The following is a 25,718-nucleotide window of genomic DNA, read 5'->3' on the forward strand; positions in this document are numbered from 1 at the left end:
ATAACTGTATGTTGGGCACCCCGGCTGGTTTTACTCATACCCTTCCCATCCGTGGGCTCGACTCGATTACCCCTAAGTGTTCCAACACGAACCCTCCGTGTAAGTACACCACCGAGGCTACCAGGGGATCAATAAGCTCTTCCAGACTCCGTATCCAAGCAGAGAGCATCCGGTCTCCACAATTTAATCGATGCTCGTGCGTTTCGAACTTGGAACTATTTGGTTAGAAGTAAGGCCCAGTTCCACTGAGCTACCACCTCAACGGCGTAGTTCTACTCCATTTGGCGAGCAAAAATTACTCGTATTTTTATTAGTACAGAATGTTACTGAGATTTGTGACGAAGTATGCTCAAGCGCAGATAAAATCAGTCATCCTATCTTTTTTTATGGACTTTTGACTGTTCAAAATATTTGGAGTTTCTACTTTACTCAAACAGCCTCTCATTTAGTGTTCTTCACCTAGGATTTCCCACCCTCGAGCTTACTCAAGGTCAATTTTGGACGGAGGCACAAGGGAAAGTGCAAATTTTATCATCCGAGACCCGAACTCTAGAGTTGTGGTAGTAGGCGGCTGCCAATTATTCGACAATTCGGTTTCCAAAGCAGAGTTGAGGACTGGCTGTGTGGGTTTTTGACATGCGGGGCGAGTACTACAAGTCAGCTCGGTTATCCTGGAGGGTGACTCGGTCATGGTGATCAGTTGGATCCAGAGGGTCTTAGGGGGGTGGGCTTGGACCACCCTTTGCTTCCAAACATTTAGATGATGGCGAGGAATGGTGAGGTCCTACAGGCCAAGTATATTTTTAGAGAGACTAACGGTGCTGCGAATTGAGTAGCTGCTTATGTAGCTAGTTATTTTGGGAGCACCTTGTGGGCCAATGAGAGGTAGTTGCCTTGAGCATTTAATGATCTTTTGCCTTCTGATTTTATTGGGTGTATTTGTATACGTATTGTATGATAAGTCCTTCGAAGCAAAAAAAGAAAAAAAGAAAAAAGAAAAACGAAGCCTTATTGTATTTTTTTAAAAAAATAAAATTTAGAAAATAAATGATGGGGCAGTGATGGATGATGTGGCACTATAGACACGAAGGTTGATGCCACGTGCCTGAGGGATGGGAGGATGGAGGAGAGAGTATAAAGCAGAGGGGAAGGACGGAGAAGAAAGAAGAAACTAAGAAGTTTGTTGAATTAGTGATGGCAAGAAGGTAGTCAAGTTCTCAATGAAAAATATTTAGAATTTAATAACTAGCACTGGGGAGTTGAGGTCATGTTGAAAGTAGGTTTGATGGATGGTTGTGATCCCGCCGAAGAAAATTGTTCGGAGCAATGAGTGAACTTTAAAAAAACTTATATTTTTAAAGCTTATTTATTTTTTTATCTTTTTTTAAAATTATTTTCCAGGGACATGGGGGGAGAAAATAAATATCAAAAAAATGGATACACATAAAGAAAAGAAAGAGAGATATTTAAAGAGTCTGCATAAGTGTTTTTTTTTTTGACATCAAATTCATTGAGGTCAAGAATCATAGATCTAACCTTTTGGGGGCGTTTGGTAACCCCAGCAGGATCACCACGGTGATCTAATATCTCCGGTAATCTGAATGCTGGGATGATTTGATCTCTAATAATGTAAGATCAATAAGTTTGGTAGGCCATGGTCCGGTGATTAAAAATTTCTGGATATCCATAAGTAACTTGTTTGGTATGGTACGAGGATCCAAAATCACTGACAATATAATACCGCAAATATCCCTGATATATCTTAGATGGATTTTTTATGTGTTTTTAATTCTCATGAATTAAAAATGTAAGGCAATATGCTAATTTCTATAATAGCTTCATAATTTTGTCATATATTCTACTTTTAGTAGCTCTTATCATATATTTATTAATCATATAAAATATGTTATAATAAAATATTAATATATTTATCAATATATTAATTATTAATATATTCTATAAAAATATACTTATTACTCCTATAAATTATTAATCTTATAGAAATATGTTATTTTTCATTATAGAATTAATATTTTATTTATACTTATAATAGATTTTCTTAATACTAATAATTATTTTGATTAGAAAAACTAGGTAAATAGGAGTAATATAGTAATATATTAAATATTTTTATTATATAAATATAAAATATAATAATATATTTCTACTATAATTTTTTCTTCAATAATAATAGCATAATAATATGATTAGTAATATATTATAATATAATTTATATCATTAATATAATATATAATATCAACATAATATTATATATATATATAATTGACATAATATATTGATGGTATACTGATATATCAATTTTGCTGCTAACTTGAAGAATATTTTTGTTTTTAATTTTCAACCCAAGATCACTGCCCTGGGGTGATCTTGGATTCCTGACTTCAAGGACGGGTATCCCATCACCAAGTTGGGGGATGATTTGAGGAGTGGAGGTGATTTAAGATCACCGTGGTGCAACCAAACGCGGTGATCTCATCACCTCCATCCACATCACCCTTGATCCTGGGACGATCACCCCATACCAAACGCCCCCTTAAGAGTTTCTATAATAGTTGCATATAAAATGTCTAGATATTTGAGATAGACTCGATCTGGTCAAGTGGATCTTCAATAAGACTCGGTCAAATTTAGATTAGATGATAGATATTTTGTATCAATAATTTGGGTTGTTGGATATGATCTCCTATATTTAAATAGCTTACACAGAAAAAAAAAAAAAATGAAAATCACTTGATGCATATATTAGGAAGCCTCCAAATTACATAATTTTTGGTATATAAGTATTTTAAAAGTAGTAGATTATATCTAATAATTACTCGAATCATCAATGTAAGATCTCAATCATGCCATTTATATTTGTTCGGAGAGTAAAGATTCACTTGATTGAATCTTATTTTATCTCTTCTTTTTAATTTAGTAAATAATAATTAAATTGAATAAATTATAAATCGATACAGAGGCCTAAAACGAAGTAGGTGGATGTGTTAAAGAACCTTCAACAAAAGCTTCATTGAATTTTCCACCAAAAAAAAAACTTCATTGAATTGATCTCCGACACAAGCTGCTATATATCATGTGCATGCTTCTGATTCCAAAAATATATCATCAATACACTTTTAAGAAACATGATTATATTTTAAGAAATGGCATAGACCAATAGTAATGAAGTTTTGACATGTCTATTTATTCTTTTCATTGTCTAAGTATTTTTTTAATGTTTTTGAAAGTGTGGTTTGCATAATTTTCAAATTGAAGCTTCTTTCCAAAAGCTATTTTCAGTTTTTTAAAAAAAACTGAAACAGTTTTTCAAAATTTTTAACGAATACCATTTTTTATCTAAAAGTATTTTTGAAAGATCAGAAGGTATATTTTGGCCATCTAAAAGCTAGCCCAAACGGGATCTTAGTATCCATAGACCATGGGTTGTTTCACAAGTCGCTTTAGAAAAAAAAAAAAAAATCTAGCTTGGATGGTCGGTGCTCTGATATAAGTCAAGGAGGCATCATTGTGTGAGCTAATTGGTAAGCGGTGGTCCAAACTTTTTTTAAAAGCGTGTCGCGTGGCGTTGAGTAATTATAATCCCGCATGCTGCCTTCCATAATAGAGAATGCCTTCTTGCTGCCACGTGGGCTCAATGCGGCGGCAACCGTCCGCATGTGCCGCGGCCGTGGGCCGGGGTTCTTTATGCGCAATCCGGCGTGCTTCTACCTTGGGGCGATGGAAATTTCAATTTCGAAAAAATTAAATTTTAAAACGGAGCTTTATCCCTTTCTACCTTTTTGGTGGTTTCAAAAGCTTTATTTTTTTAATATTATATTAATATATAAAAAAATTGTTTTTATATAAATTTTATTTTATTATTTTTTTGGTACAAACTACAACGCCGCTCACATAGCTTTAGCGCAGCCAACAGAGTTAAGAAGAAAGAGATACCGTACTGTAGATGTGGAGGGGTAGCTAAGTGACATGTCTAAAGGACCTTTTTTAAGTATTGAGCAGGTATACATAAACGGTCTGAAAGATACCGTAATTTCTTACATGCCTGTGAATATCACTGAATAGCGAGGTGTCCATCCCTCTGCCGATCCTCGTTCCATATCCACCTGATCACCATGGTTGAATCTCTTTCGAAGAAATAAATTTTATTCTTGGAAGCATATGGTGGATCTCAAAAAAATTCGGTTGGTAGCTGCTCGTGTGTGTTTCTGATTTTCTTATAATAATTTTCAAAAATATAAAATTGTGAGTTAGATTTTTTTTTTCTTATTTTAAGAGAGAACTAGCGTCCAGCATGTGGATTTGCCAATGCAATTATGGATGGAGTGTCAAGTAATGGTTGAGAGGATGGATAAAAGCTGGTAGGTAGCAGATGGAGCTCCTTGAAACTAATCCTTGGACCAATGGAAGAAGCAAGATCCATGGGATGTTAAGATTAAGAATCAAAATGTTTATTTTTTGAAAAAAATTAAAATTTTGGTGGGTTATTAAGTTTTCAAACAGTGAATTATTAGATTTCTCGTTTGTAACGAGCATAACAAAAATAAATAGTGGAGTCCGTAGTTGAGTTCAAGTCCAACTCGCCAATGTGTCACTCAGCAAGGGAAAAAAAAAAGAAAAAAGAGAAAGCTCATGTCAACAAATTAAACAGAAGGGTCATTTTTATATCAATTAAAGAAGAAAACTGAAGTCAAATATCTTGGATGGAGTCACACTTCCGGAGTTCTCATCATGATGGTATTATAATGCTTTGTGATGTGAGCAGTGGACAAGACATCTCACCATAAAAGGTTATTAATTTAGAGAGAGAGAGATATCAAGGGCTAAAATTGGGTGTGGAGGGTACAACGACTGTTTGATAATTACTGTAGAGAAAGAAGGTATAACTTGGTTGCAAGAGTTTTTATTATAATAGTAGAAATATAAATAGATAAGTTTCAGACCAGATGTGAACTTGATATTGGATGGCCAAGGGACATTTGTCACTCCTCACAAAATGTGAGGCCCATGACGAACTCGATGGCTTTCTTCTTTTCCCTTGTAGCTAAGGGCTGAACATAGAGTTGAACCCAAGGGACCCAATTGGGAGTTGAACCCAAGGGACCCAATTGGGATAGTTGAGCTCAAAGAATGCAAACTCAGTTAAGTACTGAATTATTTATTTATCCATATATCCATTATGTATCGAGTTAAGTCGGGTTGGATTAGGGTTGAGTTAAAGGTCAACCCTAACCAAGATTACTTGAAGCTGGGCTGAGATTACCCTAGCTCAACCCAATTTAAATGGGTTTACTGGTGATTACATGTTAAACTCAACCCAAGTTTGCACACGATAGCACTTATCTCTATAGAAAAGGTCCCAAATTTAAACTTTATAGCAAATAATTCCAAAAATAGGCGGAGTGTGTATTAAAAATAGTGCATAGTGCCTAAATTTTAGAGTTTGAAGTGTTCTTCGCCACTAAACTTTTGAATTTTTGTTAAACTATGAGATTTTCTAAAATATTGATCGTAATTTTTATATTATATTATCAATTGAAGTTGGGAATATGTTGTAAATATTATATCCGTCATAGTTATTCATCAAGATACTATTAAATTTAGTTAATAAAATTTACTTAAGGATGATATTTTGTAGAGGGTAAAAGAGTAGAAAAACAATTTTATTTTTTCTCTAAACTTCTTTTTTCAACCACCTTATTTACAAAACAACCGAAGCATATATGATATTTAATTTTTTAAACAAAAATCTGTTTTAAATAATCTGTCAAACTAATCCTCAAGCATCTGCATGATACCAAATTTTAAATGAAGATCTAAACAAGCAAACAAATAAATGAATATTTTATTTTTATTTTATAATTCTTTACAATAGTTTGCCTTGCCACCAAGCCCCAAATCTATCTCCCCTGTTTCAAAACTCCCATGGACTTGGAAGCGGCGAAGCGGTCGCTGGGGGCAGCGCTGGAGGAGACCCTCCCGGCCTTGTCCTCGACGCTCTCCCCTCAAAATTCTACGACTCTTTCGTCCTCCATGGCCTCCGCGTGGACCTCGTCGATCCCGGCCGACTCCTCTGCTCCGTGACCGTCCCTCCATCGTAAGCCCCATCGCCGCCTCCTTCCCCGGAAACTCCCCTCTCCATCTCCCATTCTTTTCCTATATAATCCCCCTCGTTCTTTGCGTCATATCTTCATACAGAACGCGGGCAACTTTCTACACGGCGGCGCCACTGCTTCCCCGGTGGATTTGGTCGGCTCCGCGGGGGCTCCGATCGGGGGTCCGCTGGAGATCGGCATCGCCTACTTGGATGCCGCCTTTGTCCGTGTGCATTCATTCTTTTAGTTAAAAACTCATATCTTCAGCTTCGGAAAACATGTTAATTTCCAAAACTAAGCATCTCTAGCAATAACAATAGAAAACATTGACATTGTGCAACAAAGAATCTACTGTCAGACTTAGATATACTTGAAATTAAATAAAAAGACAAGCTTAACTACGGAACAGTCTTGTCGTCCATAGAACCTTCGTTGCCATAACATTCAATGACAAAAGTATTTTCGCCATGAAAACAAAAATCACTTTTATAGCATAAAATAACTTTGTTACAAAAGTAGATGTGCTATTTTTTTTCACGTTTTTGATGACAAAATATCTTGTCGCAATTTATGGAGGTATTAGCAACAATTCCAATTTCATCACAAAATGCTAAGTATTTGATGACATGTTACTGGTTTCGTAGTCGAAGATTTTTATCGAAGGAGCTTTGAATACAAATTTGGCGATGAGTTTTTTTTTTTTCGTTGTCAAATGCTTTTGTAGCTGAAGTATAGCTTGTTGTGTTTGCTTTGTATAAACCTAGCTCTAGCCCAAGGATATTATTACCAAATAACCCGCAATATCAAGTACATTGTAAAATGATTCAATATTTTGTCTTCCTACATAGTTGTTTAATCAATATCTTGTAATACATACTCAAATTTATATCGAAAAAGGTTGCTAGGTCGAATGTTAACCTTCTTCACAATCATACACTCAGTTTTATTGTGTCACATAAACACTTCACCTAGTGTTAGAGAAAAAGTTTTGTCAACTACATTCCTCTCTCTCTCTCTCTCACACACACACACAGACACATATGCGCACTCGCCACATGCACACATGAGCAAAGGCTTCTGCTCTCCAAGATCAGTAGGTTTTCTTTTGCTTCTTGCTTAGGAAAAACATTTATCATAGTGTTCATTTTCTGAAAAGTAGTTTTTTGCATCAAGGCAATCTTCTCCTTCCATGATCTTTATTAAAAAAAAAAAAGGGAACATATACTTTTAATTAATTTAGTTTGTTTATATCATCCAAAATATTTAAGGTGCAGTAACTAGATTGAAACTTATGGAATTGCGCTTAGATTTCTTAGAAAATGCTGCTCTTGCAGCCTAGCAGAGGTTCATTTTTTTTTTATTTTTAACACAAATGTCAGATCTTCTTCATTTCTCTCAATGATAGACCCATTATTATTATCTTTAAAGAAATTTTTTATTGATATCATTCTCTGTTTTCTGTACTTTTGACTGTCAGATGAGAATGAACCTTTGTCATCATCTACCAACCAGACCTATTTAAGTCAGATATAAACAAATCAGTGTGGGAATCTCAATTCCCTATATATTTTATCATGGTTCAGTCTCATCTGCTGAACAATAACAATACAATTACAGAGGAAGACCAGCCTGGCATTTAAAAATGGCTCATTAAACAAAGTTCTGCTATGAACATTCCTATGATTGTTGGGGGTTCTTCACATGGCTGATCTTTGTATTTTGTGTTCAAGTTTGACAAGTGCCACTCAGAAGGACACATTTTTTCTTCCTCATTCGAGAAATATCGTAGTTCCTTGTCCTAAACCTCATCAGTCATGGACCTAGGCTAAATAATTTTGCCTTAATTAATTTCTTTTTGGGATACAACACATCTCATGACCGACAAAGTCATCAGTAATCCTCTTGCGAACATTGGGCCGCCGCAATTAGGCAGACATCAGATGTTGAATAAAAGATAGCTCTTTTGTTATTAAATCGCATTGGTGGGTATAGTGAACCAAAGTATAATAGACAACATAATCATGTATATGGTCCTTCTGTTAAATTCATTTCAGAAGTTTTCTAATCGTAGTTATTGTTTAACTAATGTGGAGCAAAGCAGCAGTGAGAAAACACAAGAACCTATACTGTTGAGATACATTTAAGGTTTTTTTTTCCCTGAAGCTCAAGCTATTAATTGTCGAAAAAAAATCTGAAGCCATAGAAGAGTTGAGTTGGCACTTGCACTTGATTAAAACCTATGACGATTTTATTGAAACACTAATTCCGATTTATATTCTTTCCAAGTTGATTACTGATGCAAATTAAAGCTGTACAGACAGCAATAAAACCTTTACTGCTTATTTCAGAACAGTTGCAACACAATTTGGTGCTGTGATTTAACTTCCTTTTAGCTACCATGGCACTCTTCAAGATCTCATACATGGACTCAGTAACCGTCAACTTACTCTTCTAACTTTTTTGTTGTGACTTTCTCTTGGAAGAATGAGTTTTCTGAACCACAAATAGCTTCTTCAACACCCTCAGCATCTCCCCCAAGCTAAGCTTTTTGTGGTGAAGCACACGTCTGCTCTTCGACACACCTAATGCCGGTAGCCAGCACAGCTCGACTGCTCCATGCTGCTCCTTTTCAGTTAACAAACCTTTTGCAGCAGCCGCTGATCCTTTCAAATTCTTCTCCACAATGCCTTCTTTTCGATTATGCGAGGCCTGATAGAGCTCATCATTAAAGCCCTCCCATAGCATGTCCATCCTCTCCTGGTAGTCGATAGAAGTGTCGCCGCAGTCGCTGAATGATGGAGAATTTGGCCTGTGATTCCTTTTAAATGTGTTGGTGATATTGGAAGCAGCTCCTTCTGCCATGGAGAAGCTTCTTCGGAGATTGGTGGTCTTTGTGTCGGGGGAGAGGAACCATAAGGAGGAGGTGGTGATGGAGGGGAAGGGGAGCTGGCAGAAGGAATCTTGGTCTGTGGCAATGGTGGGGAAGCTGAAATCATCCATCCTTAGTTCTCTTCTTCTTCTTCTTCTTCTCTCTCTCTCTCTCTCTCCCTCTCTCTTTTGGTCTCTTATTATAGGATGCAATGAGGTGTTGGGTTCTTGACTTTTGGAGTTCTGAAGCTTCTGAAAAAAAAAAAGTGATGGTGAGAAGCGGGCTCCGTTGGTTCTTGGTGTCAAGAGATTCTTTCAGGGTGGTTGGCCACCTCATCCATCACCTCCGGATTGAGCGGTAGGGAAAAGAGGAGAGTTTTTCTGGTTTGTTTGTGCATTTGGTTAAAAGGGCGTTCAGGTGGTCATGACTCATGAGTCCATCTAAACAAAGGCAAAAAAAATAAAAAAAATATTTTTTTTAGCATGAATATTCTTCTAAAAATTTAAATTTACATGAATATTCTCTTCAAATTTATATTTATTTCTGTACTTTCTGTTTTTGCACAAATATCCTTAATTTAACCGTTTTTCAAACACCATTAATAAAAACCATATTTATTTTAACTAAAATAAAATTTTAAAATTACATTTTTTTTGTTCTCCATCACGATCTCCTTATAAATATTTTTTTTTGCACATCTATTCATTAAAATTATTTAAGTTATTTTAATTTGAAATCGTTAATTTTTTAACAGCGTTAGATAGCGTGGGTATATATGCAAAAATAAGAAAAAAAGGGTAGAATAGCAAAACAAGTATTTTACGATGATATACATACAAATATCAATATTGAGAAAGTATTCATGTAAATTTTGATATTTAAGAAGGTATTTATGTAAAAAAATTCTAAAAAGATTGGCCAGTTTTGACATTAGATGTACTTAAACACAAAAGGAAGAAAGAAAGGATATCTGTTCACAAATGTAGTGTTTTCTTCAGTAATAGACCCAAGGTGGCACTTTGATAGAGGAGGTGTTGCGTTTAAATCATATTGGGCCCCTAAAAGATTAGTCAGGTTAGCTTTGATGTGTTGATCCAAGTGGGTCCAAATGTCCAATAGGTTTGGCAGTTTGATTTTAATATGCATGGGTTATTGTATTGTGAATTAAGTTAGGTGGACCCAATTTGGGTCAGGAATGTAACGAAACCAAGAGTGCTCCATGGAGCATAATGTCAACATGAGAACCCAAAATCTTTTTGTTAGATCCAAATCTAAATCCAAACCTAATTAAAATTCCATCTGCCATCGAAACATAGACATCAGATATTTAACAAATTATTTATCTAAAACTTTTGTTAAATACTAATAGTATATTATTCAATTATTACCTTTATTATTTTAGCATCCATGCGATCAAAAACACGAAGCATGAAAAGATCCTGAAATAGTTGAGCTTGATATAAATATCAAATCATAACAAGTATTTGGTGAACAAGGTTGGTTAGAATTTGGCCACTCTCTATTTGATCTTATTTCTTTTATGAATAAAAGAAAAAAAAATTGATACCTACACATAGAAAGTAGAAACATGTGCATAAGTGCATATTTAAATATTTATGTGAATGTTTGTATGTATATCTAATAATTTTTGATTTCGATGTCCTGGGTATAGATTTACTTAAATCTAAATCCAACCAAGTATGACTTCAAGTCTAATGTTGAAACCTAGACCCAAGTGATAGCTTATTGAGTTTAGTTTTGATAACCAGAACCTATGTCTCGGGTTGGTTCTCATCAGGTTGGGGATTACCGGCCTCCATTATCACCCCTACCATTCACGAGAGAGGTGCCATCCATCAAATTGAGCTAACGTTTGTTGGCAAAATATACAAAACAAAAAATAGAAAAGATAATATTGAATATAATCCAAATTTAAAGCTTTTTTTATTAGATATTCAGGACATCAAAAGATGGAAGAAATTTTTGTCGACTCAGAAACTTGGAGTGTCAATCTAGGTGGGCCGGGTTAGACATGGGTTAGGTCGGATGTGGGTTGGGTGGGTCAAAAGTTTATCAATCCTACCTATTTATTAAATAGGTTAAAAATTCAAATCCAAATTCAACTTGTTTATTAAAAAGGTAATCCATCCAACCAGCATAACTAGTTGGCTAAATGGGTCAAATTAAGTTAAACAAATTAATCGAATTTCTAAAGGATTAAATAGATTTAAATTGTCTAAACAGATCATACAGGCAGAAACATATTAAGTGGGTTTTAAATAGGTTAAACATATCAGGTCGTGAATCTACCTAATTACTAAACAAGTCAAAATAGAATAAACATATTAAAGGTCTAAACATGAACACGACTTGTTTAATAAATAGATATAGGTGTATTGATCTGTTTATTGACGAGGTCTATTTATGTCAAACTCAAACCTACTTAAAATAGGATTTTTGTGGGTTAGGTTGACGAAATGTGTCTAAATTACAATCCCTCATAACGATTCAATCCACGTAGGTATAATGATCTCGATGAATCTATGACATGAGCAAGTTAACTAATAAAGCAATATATTTTCTGATGGCAACTAATAAAGCAATATAAAAATAATTAAATAATATATATCTAAACATCATCGAAAAACAAAAATCAAAATATAATATCAAAGAAATACAAAGAAATCTATGAAAGAGAATTAAGTCAAATAGAAGCCTGTCCAAATATCAGAGTGAGTAGGATTAAACCAAGAACTCTTCTATCCGTAGCAGGAGACTTTTACCAACCTAGCTTCTTCAATCAATTCTGAGCTCACTTCATCATATTGATGGTCCTATCGTTTTTATGGATGCCAAGATTGAATCTGTGCAATCTCAAGTGTATCTTATGTTTGCGTAAGCTGATTTTTGGATTGAAAATAAACTATTCAAAATCTGATATGGCATATTGTGGATGTGATGGGAATCTGTGCTAGGTTCTGTCTAGTCTTCTTTTTTTTAATGTTTTCCTTTTTTTTTGTATTTCAACCTTAAGGTGTTGAGCTTTTCTATTAAGCATCTGGGATTGCATTTGCCTCTTAGGCTGAATGGACACAAAAGTTCAAATTGGTTGCCCTTGGTTGAGAAAATTGGATAAAAAAGTCTGCAGCTAAAAAGATGAAAGAACTAGCTAGAGGTCTCTATTTTGGAAAGGATCAAATATTTTGTGTGGAGGCTTCTATCTTAACAAGATGTTTGCAAATCTGGGGTTTATGATGGTTTGAGTGTTTAGGATCTCAAGGATTTTAATATGGATTCGCTAGAAAGAAAGTGGTGGAAATTGTTAAATGATTCTGACAATATTTTAGAAAGATTGGATTCAGATTTTGGATTACAGGAAAAGGCTGCCTTTTGGTCATAATCAACCTCAACTTTCTTCTTGATTCTGGAAGACGAGTACCTGGAGCAAGCGACAGAGGGGGGGATTTTGGACAATAGGATTTGGAGGATGGTAGGCTCTGGATTTTAATATAAATATAGATAATATGATTGTTTCGAACATAATTTGATTTACACAATCTACTGGTCCACAATGCAAGAGAGTATTGGAAAGAGAGAGTTTTAATTTTTTTTTTCTTTTTTGATATAAGAGAAAGTAAGTTTTAGATTATTTATTTATTTATTTTGAGATTAGAAGGAGCTAATGGCTATCTTCTACCTTAACCTATCCCCATCTCTGGAGGGTAATCAAAATCATCCCTTTGTCCAAAATGACAAAAAGCGATGCCATCGGAGCAAGTATTTGGTGGTGAGATAGTTTTAGATTTTAAAATTATAAGTCTCATTAAGTTTAAATTTGAAAATATTTTCTCATAAATTTTATGTAAAGAAATTATTTAGTCATTGATATTTAAACAAAAATACATATATATATATATATATATATATATATATATATATATATATATATATATATATATATTGTAGAATGATGTATACTTACAGGTTTTAGATGATTTTGTCTCGAAATTTACGTACCGGAGAGGCGATACATAAATTTAATATATCTAATATATATTTATTGGGTTTTCAATACTTCAAATATTTAATGCAAATTTATTTAGACTACCGTTTCTCTGATGATTAGATTTGGGACAAAAAAAAGTTAAAACATTACTCTTTTTTTTCCTCAAAATCCACCGTGCCATATCCAGTGAGACCGTTTTAGTTTACTTTTTTTCTATTTTTGATAATCAACTTTGGTTACCTTTGAGTCATGCTTCTATTAATGTCTCTCCTTCGTCCCTCCTAAGACTATATATATATATATATAAAAAGGAGGATTCAGCGGGTGCAATATTACTTGAGGGAGCTTCGACCGTAGTTATTGAATGAGTTCAGTTGACTGTTGGCAGTGCGAGTGAGTGCCATTTCTTGATTCGAAACATCCAATATATGGTCTATGGTAGGATGGTCTTCTAGATTATACATGTCTATAGAGAGGCTAACGAGATTGGATGGCTTTCGGATAGTAAGCTGCTGCCTAGTGTGCTTTGAAATATGCTATATTTTAAGTACTTTTTTAAATTTTTTAATACTAAAATTGTATAAATCATCTGTTTAAGTAAAAAAAAAAAGACAAAATATTTTGGGGCCCAAAAAATGTACAAAACGGGTTCGTGACATGTACCAATTTGGTTCTCCGCGGACCAACTTCACTTTGTATCTTACGGACCCCCTGATTTTGTCCAACCGCATATTGCCATATAGCAGTCAGCTCCATTTACTGACAACGAACAAAGAACCGATAAGGCGATAAGCACTGCCTATCATATTTCCATTCACCCCCGGCAAACCTTCTACTTTCTTTCCCCGCTTACCTCCTCATTGTACGTCTTCTCGCTTCTCTCCGCGAGTTCTTCGCCCACTGCCGCTAGATCTCCGACAAGACCGAGGCGACCGACGGCGACGACCCACCGTAACCACCGATCCACCCCGCCGCCGCCTCTCCGCCGCGTGCGCCGTCCCCTACGTCCCGAAATCTAGCGGCGCGGGTGCTTTCCCTTCCCGCTGACAAGCCGCTGCCGCCGCCATGGGCGACGCCGTGGGATGGGTGGTGGGGATCTCGAGGTAGCGTCCGGATCGATAGGGTTTCTCCGCGATGGCGCCGGGGGCGGCGTCGGGGAGGAGCTGGGTGGAGTCCTACACCGGGATGTCCGCCGACAACATCAAGGGCCTCATCCTCGCGCTGTCCTCGAGCTTATTCATCGGCGCCAGCTTCATCGTCAAGAAGAAGGGTTTGAAGAAGGCCGGCGCGTCCGGGGTCAGGGCAGGTACGGAGTAGATACCTTTGTTGGCTTTCTTTCTTGTGATTCTCTCTCTTTTCTCCCTTCGTTTGGTGGTTATTTTGGCCGATTTGCTCATCTGAACTGTGGATTCTTGCTGAGATAGTTTCCTTAGATCTCTATGTGGTAATGGTTCTATCTTTTGCCTTATTTGGTGGTCTTTTTGCGGGATTTGGTGATCTGAACTGTAATGCTGCATTCTTTCTTGGAATTTAGTAGGATAAGAGTGTGTTGTGTGCGGTATGGTAGCGATAGGAAGGGTTCTATCTGGGCTTTGTTGCATCGTTTTATATAAAATTGTTCATTCGGTATTGGAGAGTTGACACTTAGATGTATTCAGCAGTAAATGATAAATTTGAGTAACGTTTGATGCCTAGCATGTTGAATCTAAATGAGAGAATGCATGATGCATTGATGCCGATTAATTTTACTGGAGGAAGGATAGGGAAAAATGGAGATTATACGTGCAAATGTCTCAGTTGAAAAGATGGTTTGCCATTAGCTATGGAAAGGTTCACGTTTCTTCAGATATCCAATAATGGGAAGGATTTGTAATATTTATCTTTAATTATTATCCAGCTGATAGATTAACATTGTGACTTTTATAGTATTGCAATCTGTAGTAGGTAGCACTGCTGAGGGATTGATTGAAAGTTTCATGAGATATAATAGGATAAGAAGAAGGAAGAGAATCTGCTAGGTGGAAGTTTGGAATCTTTACTGAGAGTAAAAGAGAAGAAAAAGGAAAACCTTGAGGTCCATGAAGCAATCATATTATCAAGACCTATCACAGGCGTTGCCTTTCCCATCCCTATATAGGTCATGCTACTTAAATCTTAAATCCTAAGATATGTGCATTAGTTACTTATCTTTTTGTCAAAATCTATGTGATTCAAGTTTTTTTTTTTCTCCGTAAAACAACCTAAATTTCTTGGCATGTTTTATGAGTTCTGGTTGATCTCATTTTGGATCCAAACTACTTTTAGACCCAAATAATGACCAAAGCAGGGAAAACTAAGAACAGAAAGTTACAAGGTTTAGCTTTTTGTACATATTTCAAACATGTATATATTATCAATTTATCTTAAAAAAAAAACATGTTTGAGCGAATTTAGGATGTTTATGTGCAGGGTCTGATAAGCTAGTATTCTGAATCTATTTTCAAAACACTCGTACTAGCATTCACTACTTTGCATAGTCAACAATATACAATCAATTGTTCCCTTTGTCAGATCATACCTCGCTTCTTTTGATTGAAAAAGGAACCCACCCAAAACCCCGGGGTGGGTTGGGGGGGGGGGTATTGAGACACGGGGATTGAAGTAGGGAAGGACTCTTGTTTGAGAATCCCCTAGAATTTTATGTTTTTGAAATTCAAGTATAGTTTTTCGATCTTTTCTTTCCTGATTATATAGAAAGATGGTTTAAAACCCCGCATGGGGAAAGAAGAGGAAAGATATAAAGGAAGGAGAGAACAAAAAAGGAAACAAAAAAAAGGAACGAAAGAAAGGGAAGAAGGAAGAAGAGGAAAAGAAGTAAAAAAGAAGAAAGAAAGGAAGGAGAAAAGAAAGAAATGTTGGAAGGAAAGGAGGAAGAAATGGTAGAAAAAACAATTAGAGAAAGAAAGAAATAAAAGAAAGAAGGGGAGAGACATGGAGGAACTTGCCGGAATGCTTGATTGGGCCTGCTTTTGGGATAGGGTAGGATATTAGGGCATCTCGTTTAGTGGAGAAATCAGGGCATCCCTATCCCACAGGATTTAAAACCTTGGCTGCCTCCTTTAGTCTCAATAAGAAGCTTTGGTTGTTACCAATGCTGATCAGTTTATATATTTGGACATTTGGAGCAACACAGCACATGACCAACAGAGTACACAGTGCTTAGGTAGAGAGCACGATGCTTAGGTAGATAGCAAGCATTCGGTTGGATTATTTTTTGATAAACAATAAGAAAAAAAAGCTAAAATTTAAAATATGTAAAATGACTATGAAATTAGAAACAAATCAAAATGTCAAAGGAAATAAAAAGCCCATTACATAAACACTATTATGTTTATGAAGGGACTAATATTTGTGGTGCACAACATGCTACTTAATAGAATACGAAATTTCTGTACAAATTGTAAGAAAAATATAAGTTGGTCATCTGCAAGAAAAAGCTTAAGGATTCAAGTTAATGCAGCAACTTTATCAATTGCTGGATATTTGTACAAAGTTGTGACTAGACATTCTATCAACAATTACCAATATTTGTCTAACATCAGGCGTTTGGGCATGATGAGAGATGATATGGATCATTATTTGTCTACTTGACATGCCTAATACCTTGACCTGCCCTGCCTAAGGCCTCTTCCATCCCAAAAGATGGTCAAAAGCTGACATTCCTAGGCCTAAGTGAGTTGTTTGGGCACACTCTAGGCATTTGACCTACCTATAAGTGCCATGTAGGAAAATATAGCATCAGCATGCTGGCCTGAAGACTGCCAAAGTCTGTGGGGGGTCTCTTTAAAACAGTAGATGAGTTTTTTTTTTTTTTTAATAAATAGTTCTTATGCATGCCATCCTTCTTGGTTTATTTGGTGGATGGTTGATTTCATTTTTTATTCTATGGATTTTCCACAAGTCATAATAAAAGACATATGTGAAATGAATGCTCAAACATAATAAAAGACATATTTGGTGGATGGTTGATTTCATTTTTTATTCTATGGGTTTTCCACGAGTGTTGGGATACGACAGCTTGGGAAATGGACTGGGATGGCACAAGACATCCACCATCATGAGCATCCGTATGCAGGGCATCCTATTCCATGGAAATATTGGGATGGTCCGTCCCACGCTATTTAAAACCTTGGGTGAAAATCCTTACTTAACATCTAAGCAATCGTGACTCTACTCAACATGAAGAATTCCTCACAATGTCTGGGTGGAAAGCCTGAACAAATCTCCAAGATAGGCTACCTTATCTAGCACCAAGGGTTACAATGCTCATAGTTTACTGTTTCTTCCTGCCATAGCACTTTCTTAATGCACTGCTGATTGTGCTTGCGTATTTGCTATTTGTTGGAAGATCTCAACCACATGCAGCACCCAAACTCCAAATTTATCATTTGTGCCATGTTTGCCTGCATGCTGGCTGTTTGCTGGTCATCCTCACTTGCTTGACACCTAAGCAACATAAGTCAGCTACACATATCTGGCCCTTGGACCTGCTTGAAATTGTGAACTTTTACGTCTATAGACCTTTGAAATGAATTTGCCAGCTGAAAAATACTTATATCATCAAGAAAAGCGCTTCGCATTAACTGAAACATTTTCTGCTCTTTTTTAAGTGCTGCAATGATGATTTGAAAAGTGGAGAAGATTGATATATTCCACCTTAGAAGATTGTGATAAGGTTGATTATGGCTCTAACTGTTCATGATTTTCCTGTATGCTTTACTTTTCTTGCACTTCAGGCTTCTTCTGTATTAATTTCTTTGGGTCGGTATTTTCTTCGAAGCATTTTAACTTATTTTGACTTCGTAACAGGATCTGGAGGCTATTCTTACTTGTACGAACCACTTTGGTGGATAGGAATGATAACAAGTGAGTGTTCAATCCTTTGAATCAAATGTGGTATCATTTTTTCCTTCTTTGGTTAAAAAAAATGTTGTTTCAATTTTTAAAGCAGGTTTCTAGGCCGTGCAATTAACTTTTTGTATGGAATTGGTCTGTTATACTTAAAAGTGTTAAAATGGTTATTTGAAGAATTCAGATTTGACTTTCCTTTTTTCTTATAGCAAGATGGATGACTTTTTAATTTAAATTCTCCTATGGTACACCAGATCTGACTCGGTTATTGATTGAGTGTATAAATCTTCCATTTCTTGAACTTCTCTTTTTATTCAATGTCATTGTTTAATTTGTAAATGATGTCCCTGTCACACATTTAGCCTAGCCTCATTTCTATGGTAATGCACCCCAACCATTATGGATTTCTTTTCTTTTCTTTTTTTTTTTTGGAATTTGGCACTTTATTATAATACGCCACTTCATGTAATGTCATTGCTGAGAATTTTGAGGAACAGATACTAATAATTTGACGCTAATGCAACAGTGGTTGTTGGGGAAGTTGCCAATTTTGCAGCTTATGCATTTGCTCCAGCCATTTTGGTCACTCCTCTTGGTGCACTTAGCATAATCATCAGGCATGCCCCCCAGTCTCATGTCAAATTACTTTTGGATTAGCTAGTATATATATATGTGTGTGTGTGTGTGTGTGTGTGTGTGTGTGTGTGTGTGTGTGTATTGCATTTTCTAATATGTCTATGTGCTATCACCGACTATTTGTCTTACAGTGCTGCTCTTGCACATATCATTTTACGGGAGAGGCTGCACATATTTGGCATTCTTGGATGTGTTCTTTGTGTTGTGGGATCAACCACAATTGTTCTCCATGCCCCTCAGGAGCGTGAGATTGAATCTGTTAAGGAAGTATGGGATCTGGCTACTGAACCAGGTTTTGGCTGTTTTCCGCTATCCCAATTATATGAGGGAGTAGTCATTTTAGTTCATCCTGATACAAGTGTAACTAACAAAGGCTGTAGTCATCCTTTTATTCAATGACCATAATGATTCATGCTAATTGCTAAGGCGTAATTGTTGTTTTTTTGCAGCTTTTCTGTTCTATGCAGCAGTAGTAATTGCTGCTGTTTTTGTGCTTATATTCCATTTTGTCCCCCATTATGGACAGACACATATTATGGTGTACATTGGTGTTTGCTCTCTTGTAGGTTCTCTATCGGTATGTTCTTGTGTATAGCACTCATCCTCAATTATCTTGGCTTCGTGTTCTTGAATTTTAGATGTCACCATAGCATTTTCTTTTCTTACTTTTCCACATGGGCAGGTCATGAGTGTGCAAGCTCTTGGAATAGCTCTGAAGTTGACATTTTCGGGGATGAATCAGTTAATTTATCCCCAAACTTGGGCTTTCACAATAGTTGTAGCTGCATGTGTGATTACTCAAGTGAACTATTTGAACAAGGTATGGCTATCTTTCTGTTTACCAAAAAAGTGTAGTTATGTTTGTAAGTGTTGAAATTTGCCCACAATTAGGGATTGTTTTGTATTTTGAAAGCATTACTCCATAAATGATAGTAGCCGTAAATTCAGAGATGAAACTAATGTGTCTCCTTTTCTTATATATTTATGCTTTCAGATGTAGGGATACTAATATTTCATTGCTAATTATCAAGTAGTAAAGAATGAACAAACTATGAACTTAAATTCTAGTTTTAATATTTTATAAATCTTACAGGAAGGGCCTCATCTATTTGACTTCTTAATCTAATTATCACAGGATTTGCAAGAGAATTTATTACAAAGAAAGCTTTTGATTTCGAGAATTGACTGAATGTGTATGGCGTACATGCTTAAGATTATATTTCTTGGACCATTCATGTTATACCTCCTTAAGTAGAGAAGTTGGTAGCTTCAAATTTAATTTTGAAGCTCTCTGTTGTTTTCTAATATTATTTTATTGGCACTTTTGTTCAAAAACCTCAGAAGTCAGAAATAATTTTGTTGCATCCTTTGACTAGGGTTTGTATGTCATCTGGATTTTTACTTAAATTTTATTTTGTAGTTTACTATGATTTAGACCCTTTTTGTGTTTTCTCTACAATATCACTATAAGATCCAACTGTGTATAACTTTTTTAATTTCATGTGATGTCATCTGCAAATTGCGTGCATTGTAGTTTCTCAAATTCTACTATTTTATATAATCTGTTTGAGTACGAATTATTTAGAAGCTTTCTTCTGCAGTTCCTATTTATGATTCGATTATATTCCCTTATGAGCAGTCAATGTTGCATTGCAAATGGCTCCCCTTTGTCATTTTCCTCTGAGTGCTAACAGTAAGCGCATCTATGTCAGTCGGTAGGTATTAGAGGCCATTCTTGCTGCAGGTTTATGCTACTGAAAAGTCATCAGTTTTACCACAGCATCAATCCGCCATTATTTATTAGTTTTTGGTCTCTCATGCCTGCCTCCAACCTCAATGGGATTCTCTTGCTAATTCGAGTACTTACTCAGCTTTCTTCGTACACTGCCTGATGGACATGTATACTTATACCAAGCCAATAACAACTATCTGCTCCAAGAACTTTTTATTAACTGCCTTAGAAAATAAAAAACCGACAGCGTTTGCTTTTCTTGCAACTATTTTATTCTTAAACCTATTATCTTTTTAGCGTGTCCCATCACTTTTCTTCTATAACTTGTGTGTGTTTTCATTTCTCTCCTTAGCCCTTAGTCTTGCTAATTATTACATCTCAACTTATGAGACACAAGATCATTGGAAGCTGTGTATTTACACTAGCTTTTTTCCTTGCGCCCCTTCTTTTTTTTCCATCCAAAGTTGTTGATGGTGTGTACTCTTGCAATACTTTGAAGTAGCTTCTGTTCTCTTTTATATTGATCTGGGATAATCTTTGCTGAAATGATGCTGAGAAAATTATACACCTCTCCTTGTGCTTTATTTGGTTTGGTAAGGTAGATGCATGCGATGTTTCCCACCAAAATTTTTACTTAAAACTAAAATAATAAAAAAATGCAAATAGCATCAAAATCTCTCATGCCGGAATTTACATATATTTGAGATATTTAATTTTGTTCTACATTAAATGGCTATGTTTGTTCATAATGGGTAGAATTCTTATCTTAGCATTAAAATAAAATTGGCTATGGGTTGGCATGGAGCATATTCTAAGTTGGAAAGACGTCATGGAAGGACCTAGCAAAATGTTATTAGTGGTTAGTGAATTTGATATTAGCCCTCTATAACGTGATCCTGGATGTTTCAATACTACTTCAGGCTAAAGAGGAGCCTTCCATCAAATGTGGAAGGCTTGTTGGAAGATTAGGAGATATACCTTAAAGGTCCCAATTTAAGCTCATGCAACTACTTTAAGCTCATTTGTTTATTATTAATATGCATCAATATGTACTCTGAAAAACTAATTAATGTTACGTCTGGAATGTGGGGACTTGGTGAGTGTATAGTTGTTTGGGCCAGGAAGTGAGACTGATGGCCCTTAACCTCCTTATTGTTCTGTTTTATTTTTTACATTTTCTAGGGGTTGCGTGACGGGGCTCCCTTTTATATTGTTATATATACTCAATGGAATGGTGGTGAACTTTCACCTTTCCTGTAAAGGACTATTGTTACATCTGTGAAGGAACAGAAATAGGAAATATAATTTTTGCCATGTTCAGCTATTAACTTTGTCATGTCTGTTACTCTACTAAATTTCTTATTCTTGATAACTATTGCTAATTGATATTGTTGTTAGGTACTACCCTTGATTTTTTAATGCTTGTGGATATGTTTAAAGTTCATTTTTATTTGCAGGCTCTTGATACGTTCAACACAGCAGTTGTATCACCCATATACTATGTGATGTTTACATCCTTAACCATTTTGGCTAGTGTGATCATGTTCAAGGTAACTATTATTTGTGAACCGTTTATTTGAGTAGTGACACCAGATCATTTGTTGTTGACATTAAATGCTGGCTGATGTTACATTAGTGGAGTAAGAAATGCAAACTAACTGCCATGTAAGCAGCCATCTTTGTAACTAGCTCATAACTATGTGGTGAAGCTTCTTTCTGATTACCCAAGTTGTTAGTTGATAATGACAACTTTAGAAAGATAAGGCCACAAGCTTATCATTGTTTTAAGCAACATAATCTCACAGTAGCTGGTCACACTTGTCAGTGCTCCTTAACATTGCTTTTGGCATTACCAGTGCAAGTCTCTAATCAGGTTACCTCTTGTGTGGCTTTAATGTTCTTTGGAGAACGTCGGTTATCGGTTCATACCGAGTTGGTCTTATACTCCATCCATGGGCTCAGGAAAAAATGGATAATGTCATAAATGCCCCAAAAGAGAACACAAACAAAAAGAGAGAACAAAGTTGTCGGCCAATAGAAAAGGTCAAGTTGTGTTTCGTGCAGAGCTTGCTTTATGTCAAGAGGTCTCTCTTTGAGATGATCCAACAAGATAACGGATTTGGTGGTCAACCCAGAGAATCTCATTGGCTTCTTTCCATGCTTGAGCCTCGGTCATTTGTTGTGCTACATGCACACTCGCATCCAATTCCCAGAATCCATGTTGGATACATGTCAGGCACTTGAATATTTATTATTTTCTAATTGGAGCTTCTAATAATTGTTAGGGAATTGAACTCTTCCAACCAAGAGTTTATCCCACTATAACAGCATCAAAAGTGAGCTTTTCTTCTTTGTAGAGATTGGTCATGCATGTAGATATCTAAAATCTTTAAGTTAATCAGGAGGTTTGGATGAGAAATATGCATACTGGAAGACCTTAAGAAATAATATATTTTTAATATTTTCTTTTATGTGATGCTTAAAATATATTTTTAGTTAAAATTATTTATTTCTACTTATTGCTGTATCTCCCTTTTCTTCCCTCTTGCTGAGTCGGACGCATGGACATGAGTCTGAGTCCAATTATCATGCCTGTCTCCATGCAATATTGGTCTGTGGTCATGGATTTGACATTCTGTTTCTGTGTATATCATCAAATTTTGATCACAAATATCAAGTTTAATATTTTTTTTTGGTGCAGCATAGTTCAATCTTTTGAAAAGGTTTATCTTAAAACTATATGCCATTACTTTCTTCATTAGAACTCTTTCCTGTTGATTTATTTAGAGATAAATCTATAATCATGATAGTTTGCATAGTAATTTCTAGAAGATGCTTTTGTTTTTTCTTGTGACAACTTCGATACTTTCAGAAAAGTCGTCAGAAGTCACTGCATTGTCTTGTCTCATCCTTATCTTGCTTTCCTCTAACCTTGCAAACCTTTGGGGTCTTTCCCGTTTACATTCAACTCTTATGACTATCATCTTGGGTGTTACTTACATCTGTAATTTATTTTCAAATTATTTGCACCAATATTTCCAATCATGGTTGCTCATGCACTAAGTTTACCTCTGTTTGAGGATGTATAGCTTTTAGCTTTTAACTCCCTCACTGCATGGTGAACTTTTGGGGTGGTGCAGATTTGGATCATAGAATCGCTTGCAGAAGGTGGACATGTTTGAAACTTTTTTGTTGTTGGTGTGCCAATTCCAAAACAGAAACTGAACTTTGTGACCTTAGGACTATCAAGAGTGTAAAGAAAACAAACTTTTCTTTCTACATCCATTCTCGTAGTTGATTGTTTTGGGGTGATACTTTAGGGTTTTTGAACTAAACAGATGGCAATTTTTTGCATTAATATTTGTTTTGTTGGATCACTAAGTTTTTGATTGCTTTCAGAAGTCAAAAGATTATCTTTTATTTCCCCAGGGATTTACTCATTAGAAACATATCAATTGTCATTTGATAGCATTGACAAAATAATATTGATAGCCTCTACATGTTAGACTTGTTCACTAACTGTTAAAATCAGAAGCATGTGAATGCGAACATGTTTTGCAACTGAATAACACAAACTCATGCATGGCGACATAATGTTCAAAGAAGCCATATACTGTCAGTCTGTTTAATGGTTAACAACCTAGCAGATGAGGTAGGAGAACATTTAGTACCTTGATCAAGTCAAATTTAACCTTTTATGTTTTTTGGGGCCTTATAAACCAGTAAATTGGCACAAAACAATGTAGTTTCCCAGGTACCGTCTACGTCTATCATTCAACCATCATTGTAATAGAGAATATACACATTGCAGGTGTAAAAAAAGGGGTTCCTTGCAATTTCTGGAGGAAGTTATATGAATATTCTAAACGTTAAATTATTAATATCAGCATTGCCATTGGCAGCTGTAATGTTCCATGGTAGAAAGGAGGATCCTAGATTGGATTGAAACGATATCATGTTGAATAGACATGCAATAGCAGGTTATATAACATATATGAGCAGCAAACAAATCACTTCTTACCAAGGCTGCGGATAATGTAATACTGTTGGGTAGCTTGTTAGGGATTTCATTGTTAGCTTTCTGGATGCCCGTCTGACATATAGACCACAAATAAATGTCATTATTAAGAATTAATTTCATAGCTGTTGGGAATAGGCGAAATGAACATGAAAACAATTTGATTGGGTCGTCATTTCTATTGTCACTTGAACAATTTAGATTTGATCTGTAAATTAATCTGTATTCTCATCTCTTATCCTCACTACTTTTTACAGTTTAGAGTTTTTGTGGTGACTTCTAAAAAACAATTTTGATATGATGGATGTCATTGTGGTGCTTCATTTTTTGAAATCCAAGACATGCAGAACCTCTTGTGCTTTTTAAGCAGCCAAGCACCCTCAGAAAACAATAACATTGGTTGTATCTTTTCTTGTCAATTAATTGGTCGATCATCCCTTGTCATTTATTCTTGTGATTTTTAACAATCTTATTTTCTTTAACTTCACCATTGTCTTGATCCAGTATGTAGAAACATTTTGCCTCCATGCATGTCTGACACCAAATCTCTTAGGTTCTTCTCACTTTATCGATAAAGGATGCTTGAGCATTTTCTTCTAAGTTTAGCCTTTATTTGTGTCGAGATATTTCAAACTCCCTCCCTACTCACCCGCACACAGGCACAAAGTTCACCAACTTTATATTTACAGCCTAGCGAGCGGTTTGGTGCATGAGAACATATGTAAAGGCGATTTTTATATGTATATTTTAAAATAACAATCAGATTGTCATATTATTACTTGCAGGATTGGGATCGGCAAAATCCAACACAAATAGTCACAGAGATGTGTGGCTTTATCACAATCCTTTCTGGGACATTTCTTCTTCACAAGACCAAGGACATGGCTGATGGTATTTCACCCATGTGGCTTTATATTTTTGGATTTAAACCATATTCATCAAACTTGTGGTTAAATCTGTGTAATGCTCGTCTATTTCACAGGTCATTCACCATCTTTATCTGTGCGCCTCCCAAAACATGCTGATGAAGATGGTTACCCCCCTGAGGGCATTCCTCTCAGGCGTCAGGACTCAGTCCGATCCCCATGATTTCTTCTGGAGCTCTCTCTTTCCGTCAGCTTTACATGTATTATTACATCTGACCTTACAATTCATGCACTCAAGGAAAAAAAGGGGAAAAGTCTTGATTTTTTTTTTCCGGGAAAGTATAGATTTTTTATTTTTCAAGATTCCCAAAGCAATAGGTTCTGCCCCCCAAGACAACAGTAAAGACCTATAGGGTTCAATTGGTTGCACATCCAGTGTATTTTAGCTTCAATTGCCAAGAATTCACTGTTTAGTCTTATCTGTTGAACATGAAGTTTGGACAATTTCCTTAACTCTGCTACAAAATATTTTTGGTATTAATGTTAATTGTGCAGCAACCAGCAAAATATCTTGCTACAGACACAGTT

The 25,718-nt window shown here is 35.7% G+C and overlaps 2 protein-coding genes across 2 annotated transcripts; one reads left to right on the forward strand and one right to left on the reverse strand.

Annotated features, from left to right (window-relative positions):
• Positions 1 to 8,339: 8,339 nt before the first annotated feature.
• Positions 8,340 to 9,390, reverse strand: LOC149768181 (uncharacterized). The gene has a single exon (XM_089928665.1). It carries the CDS (start codon positions 9,111 to 9,113, stop codon positions 8,565 to 8,567), a length of 549 nt encoding a protein of 182 aa, XP_089784791.1. The 5' UTR covers positions 9,114 to 9,390; the 3' UTR covers positions 8,340 to 8,564.
• A 4,363-nt stretch (positions 9,391 to 13,753) lies between these two features.
• Positions 13,754 to 25,697, forward strand: LOC120113020 (putative magnesium transporter NIPA4). The gene is made up of 9 exons (XM_039133445.3): positions 13,754 to 14,294; positions 17,837 to 17,893; positions 18,405 to 18,495; positions 18,646 to 18,806; positions 18,964 to 19,091; positions 19,197 to 19,334; positions 21,704 to 21,796; positions 25,050 to 25,155; positions 25,247 to 25,697. Exons 1-9 carry the CDS (start codon positions 14,123 to 14,125, stop codon positions 25,351 to 25,353), a joined length of 1,053 nt encoding a protein of 350 aa, XP_038989373.1. The 5' UTR covers positions 13,754 to 14,122; the 3' UTR covers positions 25,354 to 25,697.
• The last annotated feature ends 21 nt before the right edge of the window (positions 25,698 to 25,718 follow it).

Source organism: Phoenix dactylifera, chromosome 2 (genome assembly GCF_051530095.1).
Source record: "Phoenix dactylifera cultivar Ajwa chromosome 2, Ajwa_hap1_PhDact_Kaust_v1.1, whole genome shotgun sequence".
NCBI classification, from domain to species: domain Eukaryota; kingdom Viridiplantae; phylum Streptophyta; class Magnoliopsida; order Arecales; family Arecaceae; genus Phoenix; species Phoenix dactylifera.